This window comes from Melospiza melodia, chromosome 19 (assembly GCF_035770615.1).
Source record: "Melospiza melodia melodia isolate bMelMel2 chromosome 19, bMelMel2.pri, whole genome shotgun sequence".
NCBI lineage: Eukaryota > Metazoa > Chordata > Aves > Passeriformes > Passerellidae > Melospiza > Melospiza melodia.
Genome location: NC_086212.1, coordinates 11,198,199 through 11,224,799, shown reverse-complemented (window position 1 = coordinate 11,224,799; position 26,601 = coordinate 11,198,199). Strand labels below are relative to the sequence as shown.

General features: G+C 46.5%; 2 protein-coding genes across 2 annotated transcripts; both read right to left on the bottom strand.

Moving 5' to 3' along the window:
- Positions 1–226: 226 nt before the first annotated feature.
- RPS21 (ribosomal protein S21) lies at positions 227–4,125 on the bottom strand. The gene is made up of 6 exons (XM_063172536.1): positions 4,056–4,125; positions 3,031–3,117; positions 2,349–2,412; positions 1,236–1,307; positions 467–522; positions 227–286 (listed from the first exon to the last, which is right to left on the bottom strand). The coding sequence occupies exons 2-6, from the start codon at positions 3,078–3,080 to the stop codon at positions 277–279; spliced, it is 252 nt and encodes an 83-aa protein (XP_063028606.1). The 5' UTR covers positions 3,081–3,117; positions 4,056–4,125; the 3' UTR covers positions 227–276.
- A 562-nt stretch (positions 4,126–4,687) lies between these two features.
- CABLES2 (Cdk5 and Abl enzyme substrate 2) lies at positions 4,688–26,393 on the bottom strand. Its single transcript, XM_063172535.1, has 9 exons — positions 25,888–26,393; positions 14,044–14,136; positions 13,220–13,297; positions 11,660–11,768; positions 10,943–11,108; positions 10,132–10,235; positions 9,632–9,738; positions 8,147–8,351; positions 4,688–7,729 (listed from the first exon to the last, which is right to left on the bottom strand). Exons 1-9 carry the CDS (start codon positions 26,391–26,393, stop codon positions 7,589–7,591), a joined length of 1,509 nt encoding a protein of 502 aa, XP_063028605.1. The 3' UTR covers positions 4,688–7,588.
- Between the last annotated feature and the right edge of the window lie 208 nt (positions 26,394–26,601).

Here is a 26,601-nt window from a genome sequence, read left to right as displayed (position 1 = left end):
ACTGCAAGTGTTCCATTACAGATGCAAAACTTATAAAATCTGGAAAAGAACAGTGAAGCCAAGAACAAAGTGGAAATCCTTGACTCTGGCACTGCTTTACAAGCTGATTTGTTTTAAAAATTCACAGTGAGAATCTGTATATTTTTAAGACACATTTCCAAGTCTTTCAACACTAACTACAATAAACCCATTTGTGTTTATGACTTGAACAAAAGACACAGCACAATTCAGTTTTGAACTGTTTATTTCACATGTTCCATCCTGGAGTTTCTTCAGTTAAAAGTTCCTACAAGAAAATGAAATAAACATTGTTACAAATGAGTCGGCTTCAACAGCTCAAGTAAATATCTTTGATCAACTGTGTAATCATCCCATAAATACAATGTACAGATTGTCCTCCTAAAAGCTGGATTTGGGAATGGAAGTTCCCCCTGCAGGAGTGAGAGGGTAAGATAAACATACGTACTTGGACACAATCCCATCATTTTTTGCCAGACGCAAAATGGAGTCATCTGATTCACCCTGTAAATTGAAAAGGAAATATTCTCAAAGGAAATATTCTCAAGTGTCCAGATAATTGCTGACACATGTGGAAGAGAGGCAGCTGCAGCAGTTAGTGCAGATTAGTGTTTTCAAAATAAACTGTTGCTTTTTTGTCATCCTTAAGGATTAGGAATTGCTTTAACTGCATAAAAATATACATTTGCATGAACAACATATATTTATAGATAAGTGGACTTGTGATGAACTCCTCATTTTAAAGTTAAGTGATATCATCTCCAGTAATTATAAACAGAAAAAAGCTAGAATTAGTACCTTGATACACATTCTTAGAAGAAAATAATTGGCGTATTTTACTTTAAAAAAACAACAAACATCTCCAGAAGAAATTGATTATTCCAAGCAATCCAAGGCCCTGGCACAGGTGCCCAGAGTAGCTGTGGCTGCCCCTGGATCCCTGGCAGTGTCCCAGGCCAGGCTGGACAGGGCTTGGAGCACCCTGGGACAGTGGGAGGTGTCCCTGCCCACAGGAGGTGTGAAATGAGATGATCTTTAAGGTCCCTCCAAACCAAACCTTTTGTGATTCTGTGAATAGGTTCACGTGTTTACTCTGCCCCAAAAACCCCTGTGGAAACACACTTCCCACAGTGTTTTCAGGGCCAGACACACAGCTAATTAATGACTAATCAGCATCAGCAGCAGCACAGCATTCTGCAGGTCAGCAAGGCACTCACCATTCTCCGGATGGGGCCGCAGATGGCGTAAGTCTTGAACTGCCCATTCACCCTGCCTGTCACCTTGTCCACCTGCAACCACAGCAAAGTTTTACACTCTCACAGCACACCTGACAAGCACCCCTAAGGTAAAAATTGCAGAAAAATACTTGCAGTGTTAAGAAAATAAACCACAAAACCTCGAGGCAAACAGTGGAGTTAGAAAGTCAACTACAATGATCTTTGCACGGCAAATGTGTAGCTACACAGTGCAGCCATTAAATTTAGTGGGTCACACAGACTAACAAGAACTGGTAGCTAAAAGAAAAAAAATATTTAAGTTCTGAACAAAAGGAAAAGCTCTGTGTAAAGTAGATTTTCCCGCCTTTACTCTTTTTTTTTGTTTCTCTTAACTGAGGTCATATAATGGAAAATTGAACTGAAGGGGAAAGGGACAGAGTTGATACATGGGTAGGAAAATGTCCAAGCTGAGAGACAGAAATTGTCTCACCTTCTCAAATTGCTGAGACATTTAGCAGGAAAAAGACTACAATATATAAATCATTGATTAGCACAGTGTAGTGAACCCTGTAATACCAGGTGGGCTCATTTCCATGTCCTGCTAATCTCTGATCCTTGAAAACAAGGAAAAGGGATCACTGAAGGAATGAAACATGGTGAACAAGAAGAGTACTTGTCTTAACAACTACAGAAAATCAGAATCAGGGTGGTTTTTTAAAGGTTTCTTTTTTTTTTTTTTTTTTTTTTTTTTTTTGTGTGAGATAATTCAGGAGACTCAGATTTTTAAAAGATGTGGGGATGTGGTCTCCCATTCAAGAGCCAAACCAAGCTCTGTAGCTCATAAGCCACAGGAACCTTTGTGTCCACAAAATTCCTGAAAGCTGAATTTAATAAACAATTGGGGAAAAACTCCCAAACCATGCTATAATGAACTTAAATTAATTGGAACCCACATGTATTAACTGGGAACCTGCAGGAGTCAATGTGTATTGTACCTTTCTTTACTGAATTACTGAAGATACATCACAAGCTGTTTAATTCTGTAACTTTTAAACTTTTATCAAAAGTTTAAAGGTCTAGCTCTTTCATCACATACTCTGTGGATAAACTTACCTCAGAAATGTTAATCTGAATGGAAGCATGATCCTTAGCACCAATGATTCGGTTGCTGGCAGAGCTGAGGAATAAAGCAGGACAGATTTAAACAAAAGGAAACAGCCAGTGACAATGACAAAGAAAACTACTGGAGCCAATCTACAGGCAAACCAAAACTGCACAAGAAATTCAGTAACAGTTTAAGATTTCATTACTTATAAGATTAAAATGCAGTTTTAAGTACATTTAAATTATATTTTTACTTGTAGCACCACACTTATTAGCCAATTTTCTCTTCACTTTGGTTTCTATGTGCCCAGTTCACCTTCATACACTGTACAGGGCAGTACAGGCCTTCAAAATATACAGAATGTTGTTTTCTATTCTAAAAAGCAAAAATGCAGTCAAGGTAATTAATAAGATTAGTTCCTATGCCTTTTTTGCTGAGAGGCACTACAGCTGTCAAAGACACTCAGGTTGGAAATGCTCAGGAATCACAGGCTGTAAAACATATTTGACTTAATCTAATGAAATTCATACAAGTAGCTTATTTTTAGTGACTTTTTAAACTGACAAGAAACTGATTTTTTCTCCCCGTACAGATATTCACTGCTACAAAAAGGTGCTACACAGGTGAAGGTTCCAGGGATGTTTTTGGGATGGATTTTGGGGGACCCTCCAGCCCTGGCTCGCTGCTCACCATTTCCGAGGGACATAAAGGTCCACGAACTCGCCGGCGTCGTTCTGCATCTCGGCCTGTTCCTGCTGAGGCACTGAGCAGAGACACCTGCAAGCAACAGGGAATATAATGATTTGGAAGGGACCCACAAGGATCATCGAGTCCAAGTGCTGGCCATGCCCAGACCCCCCATCGACTCCACCCTGGGCATCCCTGGCAGCGCTGCCCAAACGCCCCTGCAGCTCTGGGGCCGCGCCCATTCCCCGGGGCACTGCCTGGTTCTGGGGGAAAACCTTTTCCCAAAATCCACCCTCACCCTCCCTGACTCAGCTCTAGCCTTTTCCTTGAGTCTCCTCGGTGACCACAGCGACCAGAGCCGTGAGGTGATGCCGGACCCTGGTCGGGCCCACGGGCTGCAGCCGAACCTCTCGGGCAGAACCGTCCCCGCCCTCAGCATCGCTCCCGGGGCTCCACCACGGCTCCCGGCCCCGCTGCCCCGGCCCTCATCCCTCCCGCTGCCCCGGCCCCATCGCTCCCGCTCCCATCGCTCCCTGTGCCTTGACCCCCATGGCTCCCATCGCTCCCTGTGCCCTGACCCCCATGGCTCCCATCGCTCCCTGTGCCCTGACCCCCATGGCTCCCTCCGGCCCCGCCGCCATCGCTCCCTGTGCCCTGACCCCCATGGCTCCCATCGCTCCCTGTGCCCTGACCCCCACGGCTCCCATCGCTCCCTGTGCCCTGACCCCCACGGCTCCCATCGCTCCCTGTGCCCTGACCCCCACGGCTCCCATCGCTCCCTGTGCCCTGACCCCCACGGCTCCCATCGCTCCCTGTGCCCCGACCCCCATGGCTCCCATCGCTCCCTATGCCCTGACCCCCATGGCTCCCATCGCTCCCTGTGCCCTGACCCCCATGGCTCCCATCGCTCCCTGTGCCCTGACCCCCATGGCTCCCATCGCTCCCTGTGCCCTGACCCCCACGGCTCCCATCGCTCCCTGTGCCCTGACCCCCATGGCTCCCTCCGGCCCCGCCGCCATCGCTCCCACCTCGCGCGCGGCCGGGCGGAAAGGAAGGGGCGGGGCCGGACGCGGAATTACGTCACAGCGCCGCGAGCTCTTCCTGCACGGCCGCGTGACGTCACGGCTCTGCCCAGCCCCGCCGGGGATCGGGGAGCGGACAGCGAGAGAGCGCTCCGAGCTACTGCGGAGGGCCCGCGGGGACCCAGCCAGGATGAGGGGTCTGGGGCTTCTCTCTCAGGAGAACTCTGGAGGAGCTGGGCCTGAGAGAGGCTCCTCAGTCCGTACAGATATCTCAGAAGGGACTCTGAAGGAACTGGGCCTGAGAGGTTCCTCACTCCTTACAGATGTCCCCAAGGGCTGGCAGAAAATGTCAGACTCTGTAGCGGTGCCCAGCAACTGGACAAGGAGAAATGGCCATAAACAAAACCACATAAAATCCCACCTGAACTTGATGAATTCCATTAAGGGTGGCAGATCACTGAACCGCTGCCCAGGGACATCAGGCAGTCTCTGTCTCTGGAGACATTTCAGACTCACCTGGACACATTCCTGTGTCACCTGCCCCAGGTGACCTGCCTCACCTGGGGCAGGTGGGATCCCATCCTTCCAACACCACCCATTCTGTTACTCCAAAATGAGACATTTGGTTACAAACCATGTACCAAAACCAGGTTTTATTTCACAGCATCTTAATTTCACAGAAGAAAAAAACAAAAAAAAAACCCAAAATAAAACAAACAGGCTACAACTGAGACTTTTAAATAATGGAATATGACAAAACTAGAAGGGGTTTTGTTTACAGGAAATGTACAGGCTCTTCTCAAGAGAGTTCTCCGTGCTGAGCCACCCCAGCAGCACCTTCACAAAGCACCGAGCCTCTCTCGGTGTAAAGCTGTTTCTCTTCGGAGCAGGAGGAGCTTGGCTGTGCAAACGTGAACCGGCAGGTCTGGCTCTGGGTCCCGCGCTGAGTTTGTGAACACAAGGTACTGAGAGTCCTTTGCCACATGGTGGCAGCTTTTAGGTGAAAAAAGAGAGATTCCAGCACAGGGCGGCGAGCTGCGCTCTGGGAAGGGCGAACCCGGCGGGCAGAGCTGCGGGAGGATCCCTGCGGAAGGGCTGGCTGTCCCTGCTGTCCCTGCTCACACACAGGTTCCTGCACACACACACGTTCCTGCACAAGCCCCAGGCTCTGGGCAGCATCACCCCAAGCCCCAGCTCTGCCAGACACAGCTGGCACAGCCCTCCCTGCCCTGCGTCCTCCTTGGCTTCCCAACGCGAGTGCGCGCCCGAGCCAAGGGCTAGAATAACTGTCAGACAACATTCAGCTTTCTGTAATTTAATGCTCCTTTATCCCAATTTGTTCTCCTGGAAGAAAACAAAAGCTTGCCGGTTTTATGACGTAAACCCACGGGTTCCGGGAGTGTAATTTCAGCCCAAATGGCCACTTGAACTAGACAAACTTCCACTGAATACAGACTGCAAAGTGTTGCAAACCAAAGTGCGTTTTGTTCCCTCAGTTAATTTTGTTACAGAAAACTCTTTATACACTAAATAAAAAAGTTCCCAGAGAAAGACACGTTCAGATTTCATTCAGACTAATCAAGCTGTTCTTTGAGAAATTTCTTTGCTCTGTTGTACCTCTGGCCCCTCCACAATGCCTTGCGAAGTGGTGGAGCACCTCAGCTGTCTGCACCACTTGTTTTCTAATTTGGAGGCTCATTACACACTAGATGTTTAGTACATCACTATTTCTGCATGCAAGGACAGTTATATTCAGTAGAAAGTTTAACTAGTAGACAATTTTTTAAACCTTTTGGAAGATAACTGGCAAGCTTATTGTCTAAGCTATTAGCTACATCTTACTTCTGGAGACTGGAAATTCCTTCTGTGTTAGAGAAATCACAAGCATATTAAATTTTACACAAATATTTTGAAGCTACATACAGCTGAACACAGTTACAAAAGGTTTGATAGTCACTGTAATTATTATATATGAAAAATACACTTTGGGCCCCACTTAGACAGAAAGGGGCTCCAGTAAAGTTTGCTGCAATTCTAATGAAGCCAAATTAGCTTCAGACAAAACACAGCTGAAGAGCAAGGATTCAGCTTTGGTTTTGGCTACAACCAATATTTAATACAAGGAACAGGAATTTACATTACTTACATATTGGATAACAAGTCCCTGACCTCAGCACGAGGTCTGGCAGTTTATGAGTCAAACTTAAATTACAACTTTCTCATTGGAATAACCAAGTATCAGTTTTGTTCCTTGCAAAGGGACCCAGTAACTTGTATCAATAATATTGCTTCAGAAAATAAACCCAAGAGCCAACACCACAGAAGGTTCCACGTGTAATCAAGAATTCATTCCCAACCTGGATACTGTAAAAATAAAGGAAGGAATAAGCCAACGGGCAGAGAAGTTCTTGGAACTCTAGAGAGCTGCTGGGCACCAGCCAGTAGTGGCTGCTCAGATGTGCAAGAAATGCCAGTTTTATGAGGACCATCACAGTGATGCAACGCTTGGAAGAACAGAGAGTAAAAAATGTAGCATTTTAAACACCGAGCATGCTTTGTTTCATTGGCCTCTGTTGGCAGCAGTAACTCTACTGGCTTCATATTTGCTCAGATAAGACCATCTATAATACAGTCAATCCTAAAAAAAGGTGCTTATTTCAGGCTACAGAACAGAGAAACAAATAAAACCCCTAAATTATACATTTGACAGCAAATTGCTCTTAGTCAAGTGCTCATCTTCCACTCAAGAGTGAATTAGGACGGCAATCACTTCCCAGCTAACCTCACTCAATGTGTGGTACTTCATGACAGGTTTTCAAACCAATTTTCCTTCTAAAGCAAAATGTATATTTTAAAGTTATTTATAGTAAATAAATTGAAATGGAGTAATTTCAGTCTTGCTACTTATAGATCATAGAATAGATGCCCTGTATATTATTAGTGCAGATATACTGGAATTGTTTTCCTTGTATGCAAGGCCAATGCAGGTAAAGAATAAATGGCTATACAAATTCAGGATTCCCCACTAAATAACAGAACTAACTTAAAAAGCACTGGTACCAGACCAGCCAGTTTTAGGCACATCTTTAAAAAAATAAAGTATGCATTTCATTAATGTAAAAATGTGAGAAGGTTCTTAGAAACATCTGAACTTTATGGTGCACTGGAATGGAAGTGATGTTCCTTCAGTTTCAAGGAATACAATAAAGGCTTAAAACAAAATAAAATAAAAAGAACCCATACCATAGTATTCTTCATAGGGAAGAACAGTTTTAGTAAAACCAGGAAGATAAATAAGGAATAATAAGCAGCCACGACAGCTGACCGGTGAATATTTGTGCTTTAAATGTCCGAAAGAAAACAAAAGTTCAATAACTCTTCTCGTACCATGCCCCAGATTTGGCATCTGTGTCCACAGACCTCGGCAGTTCCCATCACCCTGCAGCCTTCCCAACGAGCTGAGCCAGTGGCAGCTCCACAGGCAGCATCCTGGGGTGGGATCCCAGCACAGCTGGATGCTGGCTGGGAGGGAGCTTTGGTTAAGATTGTTGTGTGAGCCGTCTGTAATGAGGTAAAACTTGGTTTTCAGGGAGATACAGAGCCAGTTCCAAAGCCACGAGGACGGTGAATTCAAAACCAATGAGATCCCTTCTGTTGAATCTGAATCTCTCTTCTAGTTTCTATCACGGTGGTAACAAAACAAAACAAAGGAGGGGAGAAAGAATCAGTTAATCCAGGTGATTTCAAGGCATTGTTAGATTAAGTCTGTGATGCACAGCCTGAGCTGTATTTTCAGAATCAAACCAGCTTATCAGCTCAGCTGTGACACCCACACAACTGTTACTGCTTCTCTGGCAAACATATACTAGTGCAAAAATAACTTTACTGGAGGATCAGTAAGACACTAGCCTGCACCAGGCAGATAGTTTTAATGAATTAAAAAAAAACAAAGCAAGGAAGAGTCCTAAATGAGACATAAAACTGAAAGAGCTGTGCCACTGAAAAGCACGTGCCACTGAAAACCTTGCATTTAATCTTTGCCTATGGGCTAGGGAGGAGGCTCTGAGAGCAGCTGGAACAAGGCTCACAGCACTTACATCTATTAGGTGTTTCACTTCGTGTTTCCTGAGGTCACTGCTGATCTTGGCTGCGAGCAGAACACAAGCACCAGCGCACAGTTTGCGGTTCTGTTTGTTGAGCTTGCCTTGGAGCACGAGCTTCTCAAAGTAAACGTAAGCCATGGAGACAGTCACTGGCTCCAGACTGCATTCCTCACTCAGGTTTCTCATCTCTCTCTTTAAACTGGGAATAGGAGAAAAGACACCCCCCCAAACATGACAGATTTTATTAAATGCTGTAGAAATACTGCAGCACAGCAACCCACAGGAGCATATGGGCAAGACTCCTCTTTGGAAAACCATGACAAGTATTATCCTAGAGTGGAAAAGCCCAGCTGGTGCTGATGCACAAACTGATTTCACCTGGCTGACAACATCCACTGTGGTAGAACAATTCCTCATCTGCCCATAAACACCACAGCTTAGCTGCCTCACTGACACACAGGCTATTGCTGTAGGATCTCTTCTGGGTTCCCAAACTGGTTTGTGATAGGAGTGAACCCCTCTGACCTACAGAAAACCACAGCAGAGCCCTGCAGATGACAGCAGCGCTGCACAGAGACCTGTCTGGTGGACACCTTGTGTAAGAGCCAGGTGTGAGGGGAAGGCAGCCTGCTTTCCACACTCCCCACACAGCCAGCCCTTCACCTCAGCATTCAGCAGGCTTGGAGGTGGATGGCTCCTCCCAGGGCTGCCATCCACACTGCAGTTGCATGATCCCTGCAGGAACACACTGCTCTGAACTGCTGCAAAGAGGAGCATGCAGGACTCAGGCAGGACACACTGCCCAAGCAAACCTTCCCCTGGAGCTGAGCTACACCTGGCCCTGGTGACTCAGCAGAATCATGTTTAAGCTGCCTATTTCAATAGGCTTTGATTGCATCAGTCTCCCTGTAACACCAGCAAGATTACAGCTCTCTGAAGGTGCAACAGTGCATATTGGTGAGGAGCAACCAGATGCATTTACTCAAGGATGAGGAATGCTGTGTAGCCTCCACAAAAAGCTTTTCTTTACCAAGTCTCCACAGATCTAACACTCTTTATCCACAACCTTGTTAGAGTCTGTAGTCATCAGTAAGTCTGGTAACTGAAAGGCAAAAATAGCCAGAGGGCCCAGAAAGCCAATCCAGTTGGAGTGGGACTGCACTGCAGCCAAGCAATCAGGTTACAAGGGTTTGTTTCAAAGCTAATGCTCCTCCACTGTTAATTGGCTCCTGGTGTTAGTACACCACAGTTGGTGAAACAAAACCCTTGAGGTGGAACTTTGAAAACCAACTGTTACCCTTTCTCAGCATCCTAAAGATTCCAGTACAGGGCTGTCATCCTACAAGTCAGCTCAACTGACAACAGGAGATTAGTGTTTAATCATATATGCTATTAATAGGTTCAGTATTTGCTGCATACAAGCGCAGCCTCAGACAGTGTGGATGATGATGCCCTTGTTACCCAAGGCTTATTTCTTACCTCCTAATTTTGCTCAGTGTCAACTTGATATGAGGAAACTTCTCTCTAAAGGTTTCATTCATATCCTTTTTAAGGTCTGAGGGTTTCACATACTCTATGACTGTAGTCTGAAATGCAAGAAGCAAAATGTATAATTTGTCTTGTGAATGGGACTGACAGCCAAACAACTCTTCCAAAAACACTAATGCAAAGGCAAACTTGAGTTTTATTATTCACAATTTAACATTTCTGAAATGTCCCAAAGTTGAATCCCAACTACAGACAAAGTCTTTAAAAAAATAGTAAGCAAATGGTTACAAGAAGTAAATGACAACATGAAGACAGGTGTCAGGTTGGCCTTTGACAAGCTCAATGTACAAACTCAACTGTTTGTAGTTTTCCTAATCAATTATCAGCAAAAACACTTTTTCTTCCTAGAGGAATTTTTCTTCCTCAAAAAAGCTCTTTACAGGGGGATCTGTCAGGGAATCTCTCCTCTTTCAGGTATGCCAGTCACTCACCATGTATGAGGCAAAGATGAGAACACGTTTATGTTTTCCACAGGGCCACTGAGGATCATCCAGAAGATTTGGATCATACTCTGCAGCTTCTCCAGCTTCACTTCCTGAGGGAATGAGGAAAGTGCATTGGGTCACCAGAAAAAGAGCTTTAAACTCCCTGCTTCCTCCTTAAGAAAGTTTTCAAATAGCAAATGTTAAGTGTTGGCAGATCTCACAGTACAAACTGCAGCTACAGGCACATGCATGCATTTCATAAATGCACCAGTCACAAATTAGAACAATTAAATAAACCACACAAACTCTTTCTCCACCACACACACATCATGCCTGACACACCATTTTAGATTTAGTGCAAACTGAGTTTGCATCTACAAATATACCCAGAACACAATTACCCAAGACTGAATTATTTTGCCTGTAGTCCAAGGGATAGCAGAGTTGTTGTCAGATTTGCTCTTTTACACAAGAGAAGGGATTCTTGGCAAAAACTCTGGCTTATGCATTGTTACTGTGCTAGAAGGCAAGGAGAACCACCTGGATCTATGTACACCAGATGTTTATTGGTGAGAAATATAAAACTTTACATTCCCAAGGAAAAGCTTTGTGCCTCCTGAATGGCATAAACAGAACTAGGCCAGATATATGGAGGCTGTAAGGAGTTTGTGGAAGCCTCAGTCCTAAGGCTCATCATCTGCACTGCACTAACGAGCTGCAGCATCTGCATCCCTACAACAACCTGCAGTTATCTCAGACAAATCTCTGCCTTTTCTGCTGCGTGCACCAGTGATGACAGAGCTGGCTCTGCCCTTACCAATGTCTGTCCCTGCTGGTATTGTTTTTGCTGTCACAGGTTTGTATCTGGACCCAGGAAGACTGCGGGGAGCACTGGCTCGACAGGGGGGAACAGCACCGTAGGCGTCGGCTTTGCGCACAACCAGAGCGTTGGTCGGGTACAGGAATTTTGCATAGGACACAACCTGAAAGAAGAGGGAGTTGTAGTGGTTATGGAGGGGAAATTTACTGAAAAGATTATTCCCAGACACCTAGGATTTTCCAAATCAGAGTCCCCTAGAGTCTGGATTTGGGAGTGGGGAGCTTGGAACTGTGAGACAGGAGGAAGGGAAAAGTTGGATGAGGTTTGCCTTGTCTTCACAACTTTGAAATGAAGAGTTGTAGAAGATTTGGTGGGATGGCAAAGAAAAGGAGAGAATCACAAGTAAAATTCTGGCATTATAAATTTAACTCAAGCAGTATGAGTTTCATCCATATTTCTATCAGAACTTCACTCACATGTTGCCTCAGATAGCAAAGCCAACTCAATTCTCCAGAAACGGAGGCAGAAGTGATAACAAGCTTCAGCAGCCTTTTCAGAGGTAGCATTATCACAAGCCACAATTTCAAACTAGAGGTCTAAAACTTCCAGTGCTCTGAAAAGCCAAAGCTCTCACATAATGGACAGCAAAGCACTGCACAAATTGATTTGTTCCAGCATGAAATGGTCCTGGGGTGGAAAAATAAATGTCCTTACCTTGCCATCAGCACCCAGCTCTACTCCTTCCAGTCCAAGCACCATCTCAGTAGATACTGAAACTCCTCCAGAAGGATGTCGCTGTTTCTGTCCTTCCATTTTCAGATCACTAAATGCAGGTAAGAAAGAGCACAATTACAGAATGCAAGCCCAGCTTCCCATGGTAAACACCAACCAACAGCACCAGGTCAGAGTTCTCCTGTGTGGAAACAAGCCAACCCTTCCATGCCCCCTCCAAGAGACCATTAGTTTTTAACTACTCTTTTCAAAATGTGGAGATGTTCATTAACCAAAGAATCAGATTTCATTTCAGTTTAACACAAATCTACCAATCTACCTGTTGAAGGTAAACTGTTTTTAATATGATCTTTCTGCACAAGACTACACCATTCCCAACCCTCTAATGTTCAAAAACGTAACAGCAAACTTGATTTACATTACTTGTTTTCCAGGATTAGAAACCTGCCTTTCAAGAGCAAATTTGCAACCCCTGTGCACACAAGCTCAAGTTCAGAATGAAGCTGCAGATCCCTGTGCCAGCAATGGCAGCACGTGGCTTTGTCACAAATATTCCAATACAAAATCCAGTTTTCAAGTGAAGAACTGCCTTGCCAGCTTGCAAGCAGAACAGCACAGCGCTCAGAACTGCTCTGAAATAGCTCCAGTGACCTTGCTGCCTTTCTATTATGTGGGAGAATATTTTCCCATCAACTATTTTTATGGCAGGTATTTGCATACAATACAATTCCCACGACTAAGCATCCGTTTCCTTTGTCCATAAGTTACCGACAGGACAGAAGTGACAACACAATTGTTTTGCCAGAACAGAATTAGTGTTTTGTATGGTATATTTGTAGATAACAGACCTTCACAGAATGGACTTAAACTTCACAAAGGACTGAAGAAAGAGGCAGGGAAATCCAGTTTGTGGGTTTTGTTTCTCATAAATGATCATACTGACAGTTGTAAACAAAAATGTAGTCCAAACACTAAAAGCAGTGTGAATCAGTCCAAACTGTTTCTGCTTTTCTTAGGTTGCAAATAGTGACATTCATGGCTTAAAACTGAGAAACAGAAGAGCATCTTTAACTTGTTTAGGTGTAAATTCACTATAAAACCTTGAGAATTTCCACTGAAGACAACAGCACCCTTCCCTGAAACTCCCTGTGCTTTTTTGCTGACACCACTGTTTGTGGCTCTAAAGACAATTGATTTCTAACCACTTCAGGAGTATAGAAAACCTACACAGCAGCCAATCACATTATCTGTTCAAAGTTGATTTCAGAGATTTCACAGGACTGGAGTGCTTTAAAATGGGAATAAACACTGGAAGAAAAATCTGCCTTTTCCAGTATTTTTCTCTTGGAGTTGGAACGAACAGTTTGACACTGTGGCAGTGTCTGGTTTTCCTGCTCTGACAGCAAACTCTTGTCCTTACACATGAATGGCAGGTTGAATAGGCTCACTTGCCCCAGAACAGGAGACACCAAGCAGACTCATTGCAGGAGATCTTTTGAAACAGCAGAGCAGACATTTCCCAGAGCAGCTGGGCAGACTCACCTGATGCGTAGCCCCTCCCCATAAGGTAGGATGGAAAATGCCACGCACAGGGTTCGTTTGGCACAGATCAGCACTATCCTGTAAGCAGATGGGGAAAGATCAGGGTATGAATTAAGATCCAGAAGTTACAAAGCAGCTTTTTATGGGGTATTAACACAAGGCTCTTCTTATCTTGCTCTGCAAGTCATAGATACTGCCATGGATTTAACATTTTCAGAAAGCAGCAGAAGAGCAGGGGTTTAACATTGACCCTGCAGGTCCTTGGGGCTCTCTATCAAATCTCAGTGTTTAGGACCTGCCATCACCTTGGGAGCAACTCAAAGGAGATCCCAGGCCTTAAATATATATCTATGTAATTTTTACATAAACCTTGTGAAAAAAGTAGATAATATTTTCCATTTAGATGAAACCTCACACTTCTGTTAATAACAAACATAAATGCAGCCTCCCTTTCTCTTCTGCTCAGCGACCAAGAGCCAAGAATTTGCCTAAATCAAGCCATTCTCCTTAATGGCTTCTCCATTTCTTCTCCATTCTCAGCTCTGACCTCTCTATGCCAGAGATAAGAAAAGTGAGAGAAATAAGAAAAGTGAGAGAAGAAAAGAGAGAATGATTTAACCTCCTCAGAGTAGGATGGCAGAATCATCAGTGCAAATGTAGCAGATATGAGCACCTACCACCTTTGACAGAAGTCTGGATAAAGCTAACAAGGCCCCAGGGGCATCCCCTAATTCTCACTGATGTTAAATGTCTCACTGCATGGAACTGGAGGCTGCTTCCTACTGCACACAAGTACAGGGGGAACCTCGATTTCCACACGTTACCTGCTGTTCTTGGTGTCATACTGCCTCATGTTCTTGATGAAGTGCATCTTCTTCAAACTTTTGTGTCTTGGAGACCCAGATATATGCTTGGTTCTGCAACGATAAAAAAGAAAAACAAAACAAAAAAAGCCAAATCTGTTAAGTGTTCTGAGAAAAATTCATGCCAGTTGTATGATCAGATGGCAGCACCAGCATGCAGGACCTCAGATATTGGCGTGGAAGAGGGTGGAGGGAGGAGAGGAGGGCATGCAACGAGCTGAGGTTAATGCTGCTTTTGAAAACAAGTACCTTCGGACACTGGCATACTCCACTATGTCTTCTAAAAAGTCTAGAGAGCAGCGCTGGGAGATAAAACGCCTTCTGCAAAATGCACAACACCACGAAGAGTGAACAGCATTAGTTCATGGCCTCCGAGTTTATGAACTGCAACAGATCTACGAGCTCTTAGGATGCATGGCAGGCTTTCTGGATTTTTGTTTTGTTGCAAGAGTGCTTAATTAAGAGTTTAAAGTTTCTTAAAAGGCCAAGAACTTGTCTCCCCCTCTATGACCCTTGAATACTTATTTTTACCAACTTCATCAACAAGACCATTCATTATCTGCCACACAGAAGAACACCTACCTATAAGTTAAACACCTAAAAAGCTTCCAAATACTCCTTTAAGATCTGATAAGAATGTCACAAAAAGATCCTCCCATCAAGGCAGGGGAACAAATCATTTTATATCAATTTAAGCTCAGCTACAGGTACATCTGTATGATGACCAAACATCTGTGTGCATTCTCCATTCAGAACAGCTGTCTCCAGCTCCAGGAGTCAGCAGACTGAGAGTCTGTGGCTGCAGCTCAATAAAACTGACAGATCTCTCTGAGAAACAATAGAGAGAGTTATTAGACGAAGCAAAAAGTATTTGGCACCCATGTGAAGTCCCAGAATGGAAGATGCAAGAATAATAGTAGGGCTCACGTGAGTTAGTGTAACAGTAATAGGATATTACATTCAAGCAAAAAAAAACAGACTTTGCCAAAGTAAGATGCATTACTATTGTCCAAGTCAAGTCTGTCTTTGTTGATAGAGATTTACAAATGAATTGTGCAACTCTGACTGCAATTTCTATAGGAACAATGCACTCCACCAGCAAAAAGCTGACACTACAACTATCAGAGTCTGTATTTTCTGCCTTTGTTTGAGCATGCATTATGCTACACTTTTAGCACAAGCCATGTGTGCTCAAGCCCAAGGTTTTCTTCCCAAGTGAGACAGGAACTCAACTAATGGGCAGTGCTGCCATGGAAGTCAATGTAGAAACAGCACAACAAGACAAAAGTTACAGGACTCTGGTTTGACAAGACCAGTTTCTGGCAAAAATAAAAAAAAAAAACAAACCAAAAATCAGACCTCAAGCTGCAGCAGAGCAGACTCTCAGCTGCACTGTTCAGGCACTCTTAAAAGGAAGAAAAGCTCAGAACTCAAACAGGTAGGAGGATGGAAAATTAGTGTCCCTTTCTGCAAACACAAGGGAGGCAAGCACTCCCACAGGACTAACACCTTCAGTATTGCTAGAGACTGCCTCCTACAAATCCACAGCCATTAAGGTGCAACTAGAGAACTTTCCTGGCACAGCTTCAACACCCTCCACCAGCACTTCAGTTTTAAAATTATTACTGGTTTTCTGCTTTTCAGCAAGAATAGCACAGGAACGTTTAACACTTTCACATTTACACACTCTCCAGTCTAATCTAGCATCTAAAATTCAATTAAAAAAAACCCTTCATGAAATGAGGAAGTAACTGCAAACCTCCTGGCTCTAAAGCAGTTTGTAACATCCACAACCTTCCTCCCCTCCCAGGGGAGACCTGGCTGGATGGAGACAGAGAGACGCCGTGTATGGCACACAGAGGGAAAACACAGCTCATGCCAGTGGCACTGGCACAAAAAAAGCACATAGTTCTGTTAAAGGATGCTTGGTGTGAGAAACAGGATGGACTGAGACAGCCATGGCTAGATCCTAACTTCTAACTCCATGGTGGAGACTCAGCGAGGTTGTCACACCTTCTCAATAGCCCCTTGTTTTCTCAGGAAAGAGACAAGAGTGCCAAACACCTGAACAGAGAGCAGATCTGGAAGTAAAACCCTGCTGCAGCAAGGGGAAGATCCCTCCCCTTGACTCAGAACCACAATGACTCATCCCCACTCTGCCAACAGGAAACTTCATTTTTAGCTACACTTGTAAATAATTTCTGCCCTCAGCGGAGCTGTCACCTTGGAGGAATCCCTGACGCTGAGCCAGACACTCTCCCTCAAATCCCAAAACGGGGTGTATGAAAAGAATTCTCACTAACCCACAGTACCTGAAACAGTTTGGAGGCCCAACCTAACATTTCACAGCAACACAGCACCCTCAGCATGTTCTGAGAGTCACTAGTGCAATCCTTGGAGAATGCAGCAAAATTTGACACTTTGAGCAGTCTGCACTTATAAATATGCACACACACATGTATTTGCTTTAGTTTGAGTGCTTTTCTCATAGAGCCAACTCACACTTGCACAACAGGCTGCACTGGGTCACTCCAGTGACTGCTAACTTTGATGGCAAAAAAATGTCAAGTCACCTCTGCTGTGCTAAGCAGCTTCACCCAGGATAACACTTCTTGCTTTGCTCCATGGAATTCAAAGGATTTTAAGTGGTTTACACAGTGTGTTTGTTGCTGAAAGCAACCTAAATACCAAGAATGCCAACATCTCTACAGATGCTGAGTTATGCTATGCAGCCTTAGCCGTGTGTGACCTGGCAATTTGCAATTGAAATACCCAATATTAAAATGTTCATGGGTTCCATGGAGCTGGCTGTAATTCCAACAGAAAGTCCAAACATGCCTGTTTGCCAGCACCAGCCACCGCTGTGACAAGCTATGGAGGGTTTGGGTGCTTGCATGTCCCTGACTAGGAGCTCTTTTTTGGGTGCTTCCCAGTTTTTTATTTCAGGAGCCAATAAAGCCAAAGCAGGACACTCCGGGTCATTAAAAACAGCAACTGTGTTTACAGAGCCAGAACCTGAGGGGACCCATCAAGAGCAAAAACACAGAGGCCCCATGCCCAGAGATAAGGGGCTATCAAGCAGAGGAATTCTGGATTACGCCTTGGCTCCTTATCTCCGTGTGCACACATGGGCTCACACAATCCAACACTGCTGCCAAATCCCTGACCAGCTCAACATGCACTTAAAAAAAGCCCACAAAAACCCCTTGTGTTCAGCAAAATACCCAACAAATTATCTTCAGAGCTACATTTTGACTCCTGCCCTGGGAAGCAGGAGCCAGCCCACACATTTATTCTTCCTCCCACTGAGGAAACCCAATGTTTGAGTGCTTCCAGCTTCAGAGCTGTCCTCTTCTGGTCCTGCCAGGGTCCCACTGAAACCCTGCAGAGGCTGGGCATGGGATAAACAGCAGTGGGATCCCCAGCCCTGAGGGTGACACAGCTCTGCAGTGCTCCCAGCAGGACAGCACACAGCTAAGAGCAATCTATGTATAGCAATGGTAATCCCTACACGTCCTGTCTTATGAATGGAAAGAAGAAAGCTTGTTAAGTCACAGCTCCAGATTAGAGAACACTGACCTTTCTGCTGGCTTGCCAAGAGTTTTCCCCCTCCTCCCACCTGCACTGGGCTACCTGCAGACACCCAGGAGGACAAAGATGTTCCTGCAGCTGGAAGTGTGCAAGTTCTTTAGCAGGTACTGAATGCAAGGGATGCTGGCCTTGTGCTGTCAGATGTGGCTTCAGGCACAGATCAGCCTCATCCACTCCTGCTGCTGGGCCACTAACAGTCCTCTAAGGCACTCCCTTGGGCACCCATGGCCCCACTCTGCACTCACCAATCTTCTTTTAATCCCTTAAAGTTGGGCCTTAACCCCCAGTACTGGGCCTGCCAGTGGCCAGTGGTGCAGCTGCCATTTGGCCACTTGGAAGCTCCCCTCCATTTTGCCCTTCTGGCTCCTGCATTTCTGCCACAGCAGGTGAATTGACCAGCTGGCCTCCTGAAGGGTGAAACTGAAAGCTTCTAAAATCTCACAGTATTTCTCCCCCATGCTGATGAACCCCCATCCCTCTCAGGGACAGGGCTGCACTCTGAGGCCCCACACAGCCAGAGTTCAACCAACATTCAGACGTTTCCACCAGCACAGCACCCCAAGTTCATCTTACACTGACCTCTTGTTCTCATCACCTCCAGGATCACCAAGCCCTGCTTCAGGACTGTTCAAAGGTGCTGCCAAAGCTCCCCCTCCTCCAAGGGGCCCAGCAGTGTGGATTTGTTTCTGTTGGAGCTGCATCCATAGCCCTGCAGATGCTGCATGCACGCACAGGCACACACCCCAGGCACTGGGCTAAAATTAGCAGCAGGGCTGATGCCCTCTGCTGCTCTTTGGCCATCCACACTGCCAGCAGATGAGTGGGATGGGGGAGGTCAAGGATTTTTAATTACTGTGTAAAATTAGTGCCTAATAGAATTCGGTTTCCTATTTCTCACTCGAATTTTATTTTAATATGATGTCCCTTTCTAATGTCCTTTACAGGCCTCAGTATGACCACATTTGTCAAGAGGTTGAGTTATTAATATAACAAGGACAAAAAAATCATTTATTGGTTTTTGGAAGCACTAGCTTAAAAACAACTGTCAAAGGTAATTTGCACAAGAAATCCAGATCCCAAATCCTGTTTACAACAGGAAGCCATACCTGTCAGCTTTGTTTTTCCAAGACATATTTTAAAGCTGTATTGTTTTCATTCCTTAAGGCAAGACAACAAACAGATATGAACTGTGCTTAGGCTTCACTAGGTAAAATCCAGGCACTGGGGGATTAAGAAAACTACTCCTTGTATTTAAGCTTACATTTTAGCAGTTTCCATTTCTCCTGCAGCCCAGGAGACATGCAGAGATCTCAGAGTGTGTGAGTGGGAGCATCCCTGTTCTGCTATCAGTGCCCTGTGCCTCACCAGCCTCAGCACTCACACTAATGAGTTTCCTGCTCAAAAGCAGATTGAGCACAGCTCACTGGGAGCAACAAGTTCTCAGTAATTAAAGCCAGAAGAAGCCCAGACTGCATTTACACTGAATCACATCAAAACCATGTCTTTGGTAAAACAAATGGCTTCACAAAGGCTGTGTGTCACGAAGAGCCCAGCACTGAGCAGGCCATTTTCATGGCTGGATGGTCGCAGCTCAGATGCTCCTTGAGAGGCAGAGAAGAAAGAGACTTTGCATCACCAACAGTAAGTGCACAGCTCAGTGCTCCTTCCTCACAAAGCCAGCTCTTGCTGTTTTATGGCACCACAATCATGCATTTGGAGTGCAGGCCTGTCCCAAGAGCTTTCTGACATTTAAGTACCAGCTTGCCAGAGAATTAATACAAGTCTCACAGCAGGGCCAGTTTAACTTATTCATTTTAATCTTCATTTAAAAGGGTAAACTGAAATCAGCCACATGAGTATGAAAAATACTTTTAGGCTACAGAGCAGGTCCCTCTGTGAGAGCCCAGGATGAAGGAGGAGGCCTAATTCCTTCAGCTTTGTGCTCCTACTCAAGGTTTGTTTGCAAAATTGAAAGGGCACCGGGGGCTTTCCTGCTGGTCCCAAACAGCCAGGAGAAAATCCTGCACTCCTCCACCAGTAAAGGGAAGAATGTGTCACACAGCCTGTGGAACAGATGAGAATGAACAGAAATGAAGGATAATTTGAATGAAGGTGGAGGCCGAGTAAGTGGGAAGCTCACTAAGCCTGGAGAGTTTTAAATACTAACAAGGAAAGAAATTAGATAATCTTCAGAGCAGCTGCTGCTTCACTGCTGATTCACAACCACATATGATTAAGACCTAATAGAGAATGAGCTTTATATTCATTGAGTTTCATAAATCACATTGTTTTGGTGCTCAGAGTGTTTAGACAATGCAAGGAGAAAATAATGCCTCCCAGTAAGTATTGTGAAAGCCCAGCTGTTGCAACAGAACCACCAAACCAGATGTGAAGTTTGCTGTGCCCACGGCCCTCTCCTAAAGCTCACTCCTAAAATCCCTGCTGCTCTCACAAAGCATTCACCACCACAAATTTGGAGAAATTTCTCCAAATTTCTCCCAGTTTCTGGAGGTGTTTGTAGCTTACCAACCTGGCTGCCCCCTGTGCTTTGTGCTCTGCTTACTCAGCACTGAACTGCTGACCAAAACAGGCACGTGAAATGCAGAGAGTGTCCTTGATGACACTCTGGGCATTATGCTAGAAATATTCATGCACTTCACTGAGAGATGATGCTGTCATTTCATCATGTGCCTTGCTAAATAAAAGCCTTCAGCACAAACTCCCAAGCTGAAAAAAAAAAGGAAGAAAAAAAAAAAAAAAGAGAAAGAGAAAAGCCCTTAAGTGGGAAGGAGAAAATTAAAACTGGTGACTGGAGGAAACCAAATCAAATAAATAAATGAAGTTCAGAGAGGTGCCACAGTGCTTTTATGGGCACCTGGTTTTTCCCATTTCATCAGCCATCCCCTTCAATGCACAGTCAAGAGGTTGCAGCTTTACTAGGGCAAAATTTATGCTTAAATTACAGCAACCACAACAGAGCAAGTGCAAATCTGTCCTTGCTGTTGAGCAAGCAGCCCTGACCAGCAGCAGTTCAGCCCATGCTGTGGGGACTCCAAAATGAACCAGGTGCCCAGTCTGCACCTGGGTACCTCCACCTGAGCAGGAGCTGGCACAAGAGGAGCATTCCCTGGAGAAGAGCTCCAGGATCACAGCCTCAGCAATGGGGTCGGATGGCAGCAAGCTTTAAGGGCTTGGAATGTGCTGTGAAACAGAGGGCCAGCTGGAGGTTCTTCCTTTAACACCTTTTCAGGAAATAGGTAAATTCCTCTTAGAGTAGGTTACAGTAATTCCAGGTGAATTCCAGTTACAGTAGGTTAAATACACAGCTGTAAACCAAAGGTCAGGAGTTTGGAGCTCAGTCTGAAGAACTGGGCTGACTGAGTGGCTTTAGCTGAGCACCCTCCACCTGCAGTCACCTGCTTTATCAGCAATACCTTGTGCTCATTAAAGAGCCTAAATTTCATTGTGCATTTTTAAAACTCCAACTACAGAGCCAGACACCTTCAGAACCTTCAAAAGAAGGCTCAAAAATATCTTCAAGCTCGCTCAGCCTGACAGCCTCACAGCTTTAACTGGCTGACAGATGGAAAACAGGAGAACACATTATTTAATATATTATATATCTAATGTACTGTATATAACTAAATAATTAATTTTAATATACTACACTGTAACACTCCTACAGGACTTGCTCACTGAAGGTCTGAATGGGATTCCCAAAATTAGGTTATTCTGGTTTTTATATTTAATTTGGTAGCGTTTTCATTCTTGGCTGATGGGTCCTTGACTTGAAGCAAAACATCATTCTGATCACTCTCATCACCTCCTGCAGAAAGGAGCTCTGAGCTGGAATCCCCAAAGCTGCAGCATCCTGAAACCCACTGCCAGGCCTCCTGTATCACTCTGAAAAGCTGCAGAATCCATCCACAGGTAAAATCAGCTGCAAGTGCAGATAATTGTGCACAGACTACTCCTGCCTGGAGAGCAAAGATCCTATAAAGCCTCTGGACTGTCTAAATTGAAGAGGTCAAATGACCTTGGTGTTGGAAGTGTCTCGGATTGCCTGACCCAGACCCACTCACAGGAGTGCACAGGATACAAGGACTTGCATGTTCTGATCTCCAAGTTTCCTGCCAGGCATACAACTTACTTCTTCTGCTTAATTTATCTGCCTGGGAACGTCCACAGGCAGCTATAAAACACTTAATAGTGGACACATGTAATTCACCTCCAGTCAAGAATATGAGAGAAATCTGCTGAAGCAACCTGGGGAGGAGACTGCAGCCTTAACATTCCAGCTGACTTTTAAATGAAGTTCAGGCTTAGAATATGCTCATTTTGAGCCTCGAGCAGCACATCCCAGTCTGCTGTTCACCTCTGAAAGGTCAAAGCTTGTCATCTTTGACAGAGCTCACTGCTTCCTGAAAGGCACCATGTGCCCAGCTTGTTCCAAATTAGGTTCAAAATTTAAGCTGAGACTTTTTATTTCATCCATCTTGACAATTTCTGTTTATTAGCAGAGGGGTTTTTATAAAAATATTTATATTCCTTGAAGTGACAACAGCTGGTAAGCTGACAGTAGGACAAAACAACACATTAGCCACCATAAGTATAAAATCCTGACGAAGCATTTTTGGTGTTCCACCCACAGAACTCATCTAATCACACCTATGTCAGCAATCTGGCATCCAATTAACACTCAAAAGCAGAGTAGGTCCAGAGTGTTGCTGTTATCAACTACTGTTTAAACTCCCACTTTCAAAATGACCTAAATTTGCTGATAAATCAGAAATGACTGAGCTATCACAAACACTCAGTTCAGCTCCCTGACCACTGAACTCCAAGGACATTAAAGCATCAGTCACAAATAATTTAGTCTCTGTGTTTATTCTTAGGCCCAGCAAAATGCAGCAAATTATGGCAAAACCAGCTGCTTTTACATTAGGCTATAATGAAATCTCAGAAGCACAACAAGCATTGACATCCAGGGCTGTTGTTTCCATTTTTCATGCTTTCACAACCTGGCTATTTGCAGGGCTCTCTGCTATCTGTGTTTCCCCAGAAAGCTCTGCCAGTTTCAGACCCAGCTGCAGAAATTCATTAGAAATCTGTGAATGCAGATTTGTTCCCTGTTTGCTGCTCCCTGCACTGCTTTCTGTGAGGCTCGTTCTCTGAAAGAACAAAAGAACAGAGCAAGATGGAAAAGGAGAAGGGAAGAGGGATGGCAAGCAGATCAGGCAAGCTGGTATAACACAGCATTGTAATTTAAGATCCTGTAAACAGAAGATTCCTTAGGAAAATCAAAGTGGAAGGTTAAAGTCATTCAGTCTGTAACGCTCAGCCAGCAGCACAACGAAACTGAGCATCCAGGTTTGAATGGTGCCTCCTCCAAGTTTCCATCCTAAAGGACCTGAGAGCTGTGGAGCAGCTCCAGGTTACATCAGGTGAGCAGATCTGTGGTGCAGATGCTGCCTGTTACCAATAACCACCCCCCAGCTGGAGCAGAGCTGTCACACCCTGCCCTGAGCCACGCTGGCCGCTCTCATCAGCTTCTTGCAACCTCTCAGTCAAGTCAAACAAGGTCAAGTTTTGTAATAAAATTCTGCCCAATGATACTGTCAGTAGATAGAGATGCTGATAGCAGATAGAGATCTCCATGGATCAGGGCAAGCCCCAGCAGGATGAAATTCCCAGACATGGCACAAGACTGGTCACTGAACACAGGCAGAGTGAGTCTGGGGACCCTGCAGCCAGTGATCCTCCTGCACCTGAGGAAAGCTCAAAGCAGCTCTTGACAGTGCCTCAAAAAGCACTCTGAAGAGAACATCTGCCTGAAGTGGGCACCAAGGATGAAAAGTCCAGGATGGCAGAGCAGATTCCACTTCCCCTTCCCTCCACCAACTTCACTGGCCCGTACCTCTGCATGATGCAGTTAATGATCTAGAATGGCAACATCACTGCATGGCAAAACAATTCTCAGATTCCCAAGTCCTGATAAAAGATGATCCATTTTGTAATTGCTGACTTTGGAATCTTAGTTTGCAAACAGCTCACCCAACACAGAAGGGGATGAAGTAAAAGCACCACTGTCCTGAAGGACATTCCTCCTGTGATTCCCTGAATTATTCCTCGTGTATTTCCAACATGAAGAGATGCCTCTGCTCAGTGGGGATGGGAGATATTCTGTCACAGATCAAAGCATGAAACTGTCCAGTGAAAAATAAAGTGGTAAGTCAGTCATTCTGTAAGTTGACAGTGAAATTGTCATTACAGAGGGACGGTCCATTTCACCCACTGCTGTGCCCAGTGTGACAGGGGTGAGGTACACTGGCTCTAACACATCTCCACAGGCAGCACAAAACTGTCCTTTTGTGTCCATGTGAAGATGTGAATCTCCTGTCTGATGGCTTCAGCAGATGCTCTTTTTTTTTCAAGATGAAAACCAGATGAACTCTCACTCTACACCCTCAGAAGTAGTATGCAAAGTGATCAATACAATATTCCCTTCCAGCCAGATCTTCCATGGTTTATTTTGTCATTACTCAGACAGAAGCCTTTTGATTCCCTTGGTTGCCTCTTGCACTTCTCTCTACCTTTTATTTCTGATTCATCATTCTTTCCAGCCAGATTGATTAGAATTACCGTAGTGGAACAGCTCAAACCTGGTGCCAAAGAAAGAGGCAGGAAGGACATCAAGTGAGAAGATCCTAGGAATATTTTCTTAGTGTGCTATTGACTTGGCATGGGAAGGGGAAGGATCATCTCTCCAGAACTCTGCATGCACAGGCACAGAGAAAGCCACATCCACAAAGGGAACTGTGCTTTGAAACTCCTGATGCAAAACCTGCCCTCAAGAGTTTTGCCTACAATACAAAAGCAATGAAATGAAACCACACAGCACCTCCTGTGCTGGCTTTTATGGACCAGGAGTGCTGGGTAGGAGCTGTTCCACAGCAGCACCTCACCCTCCAGGCTTTCCTGCTCAACAAGCGGCACACAGCTACAGAATACAGGGCACAGCTTCAGTTTCTCCAACAAACACGGAGGGAAAGGTCTCTTCCACAACAAGAAAAGCAATAAGTGAAAATAACGTTTCAAGAGGAAAACACCCCAGGAGGGATGACACATGAGGACACCCCACATTACTGACAAACAGCTACTTCTCCTCAAATTCACCTGAACCCCCAAGCTGGGGATACACAGGACATCTCACGTCTTACAGGACATCTCCACCGTGAGATGCACACCGAAAGGGGATACCCATCAACTGCATTAGCAAACTCTCTGACTTTAAAGCTCTATTTCAACATCTCTATTTCAGCTCACTGACAAAGCTCTCGAAGCCACTGTAAAGACCACAGAGACTTAAAGCCTTTGATACTGCTGCCTATCTGCAGGCTCAGAGGGCCAGCTCACTTTACAGAGCTGTTTATGCAAGAAACGGCCTGAAAAGAGTTCTTTCAGAGCTCAAATCCCCAAGATCTGAGCAAGAGCCTGCCTTCCAGTCGATTAGAAAAGCAACACTTTCAGCCTGACAGAAGTCCCTTGGAATTGCAATGGTAATCCTGCTCTGAAGGCCAGAGCATCCTCCCCCGAGGCTGACAAGTTCCCTGTGCACAAGCATTCATTAACACACAGTTGCAGAGACAAGCAGCACAAGAACAGGAGAAGGCACGACACCAGCAGTGCAGGAAGCGCTCTGCCTAACAGTGACCCTGACAGCTTCATCTGGAAACAGAGAAACGCAGAAACCGGGCTGGGGAAAAGCAGAAGGAGGGTTCAGGGTACCGCAAACCTGCAGACAGAGCCTCAGCGAGGGATCCCCTGCGCAGATCCCCCTCACCATCCGCCGCGTCCCCGGCCGGGGCATCCTCGGCGTCCCCGGGCCCGAGCGGCGTTGCCGAGGCGGCGGCAGCGCGGGCCGGGCAGCGCTCCCCGGCCGGATCCCGCGCACCTCGGGCCGGGCCGCCGGGGCAGGTGCTGCCTGCCGGGGCCGCCGCGGGGCCGGCGCCGCCTCCCGCGTTCGCTGTCCCCGGGGGCGCCCGTTTCCCATGCCCCGCTCCCCCTCCCGGAGCCCCGGCCGGCCCAGGGCCCTGGGAAAGTCCGGCTCTTCCCAGGCCCGCGGGGGGTCCCGGCGCTTCCCACGGCCCGCGGGGTCAGCGCGGCGGGGGCGGGCGTGTGGGCTGGCCCGGCGAGCCCCGGCCCCTCACTCACCTCTGCCGCTGCGCCTCCAGAGCGAAGGCGCCGCCCGCCGCGCTCTGCGTGGGGCTCAGCAGCCCCGGGGCGCCCGGCTTGGGCGCCGCCAGCATCCCCGGCAGGGCGGGCGGCGCCGGGGGCGGCGGGCACAGCGGGCCGCCCAGCAGCAGCTGCGGCAGGAAGATGCCCCCGCGGGCGGGGTCCGCATCCCCCTTGGCTCCGGCGGCGGCGAGCGCGGGCACGCCGGGCAGGAGCAGGGCGGGCGGCGGCTGGCATACGGGCGGCGGGGGCAGCAGGCGCGGGGGGGCTCCGGCCGGCTCCGCCGCCGCCTCTTCCCCGTCGCCCGGGCCGGCGGGCAGCGGCGGCTTCTCGGCGGGCGGGCAGGGCGGCCGCCCGTCCAGGGAGATGTTGTTGAGGAAGAAGAGGGCGGCCTGCCGCCGCCGGGAGTCGCCCCGCTTGCGCGGCGGCGGCTGCTCGCGGGGCGGGCGGGGAGGCGGGGAGCCGCACGCCGTGGCCGCAGCCATTCTCCGAATGAGCCGCGGCCGCCCGGGCGGGGCGCCTGGAACGCAGCGCGGCCGGCGCCTCGCGCGCCCATTGGCCGCGTCGCGCCCGAATGCAAATGAGCCCGGCGGTTTCCCCGCGGCCATTGGCTGCCCGCGGCAGGCCCCGCCCCCAGCCCGCCGGTGCTGGCGCCGCCGGCGGGGGCAGCGCCCGGAGCCCCGCGGGGACGGA

Coding starts and splice junctions, on each gene's coding strand:
- RPS21 (XM_063172536.1), bottom strand. CDS start 3,080: ATGCAGAACGACGCCGGCGAGTTCGTGGACCTTTATGTCCCTCGGAAA. Junction 1,308..2,348: donor TTCAGATTAACATTTCTGAG/GTAAGTTTATCC, acceptor CTGTGGTTGCAG/GTGGACAAGGTGACAGGCAG. Junction 523..1,235: donor GCGGCCCCATCCGGAGAATG/GTGAGTGCCTTG, acceptor TTCAATTTACAG/GGTGAATCAGATGACTCCAT.
- CABLES2 (XM_063172535.1), bottom strand. CDS start 26,393: ATGGCTGCGGCCACGGCGTGCGGCTCCCCGCCTCCCCGCCCGCCCCGC. Junction 8,352..9,631: donor ACACTGAGCAAAATTAGGAG/GTAAGAAATAAG, acceptor TCCTATTCCCAG/TTTAAAGAGAGAGATGAGAA. Junction 7,730..8,146: donor AAGTGAAACACCTAATAGAT/GTAAGTGCTGTG, acceptor CCACCGTGATAG/AAACTAGAAGAGAGATTCAG.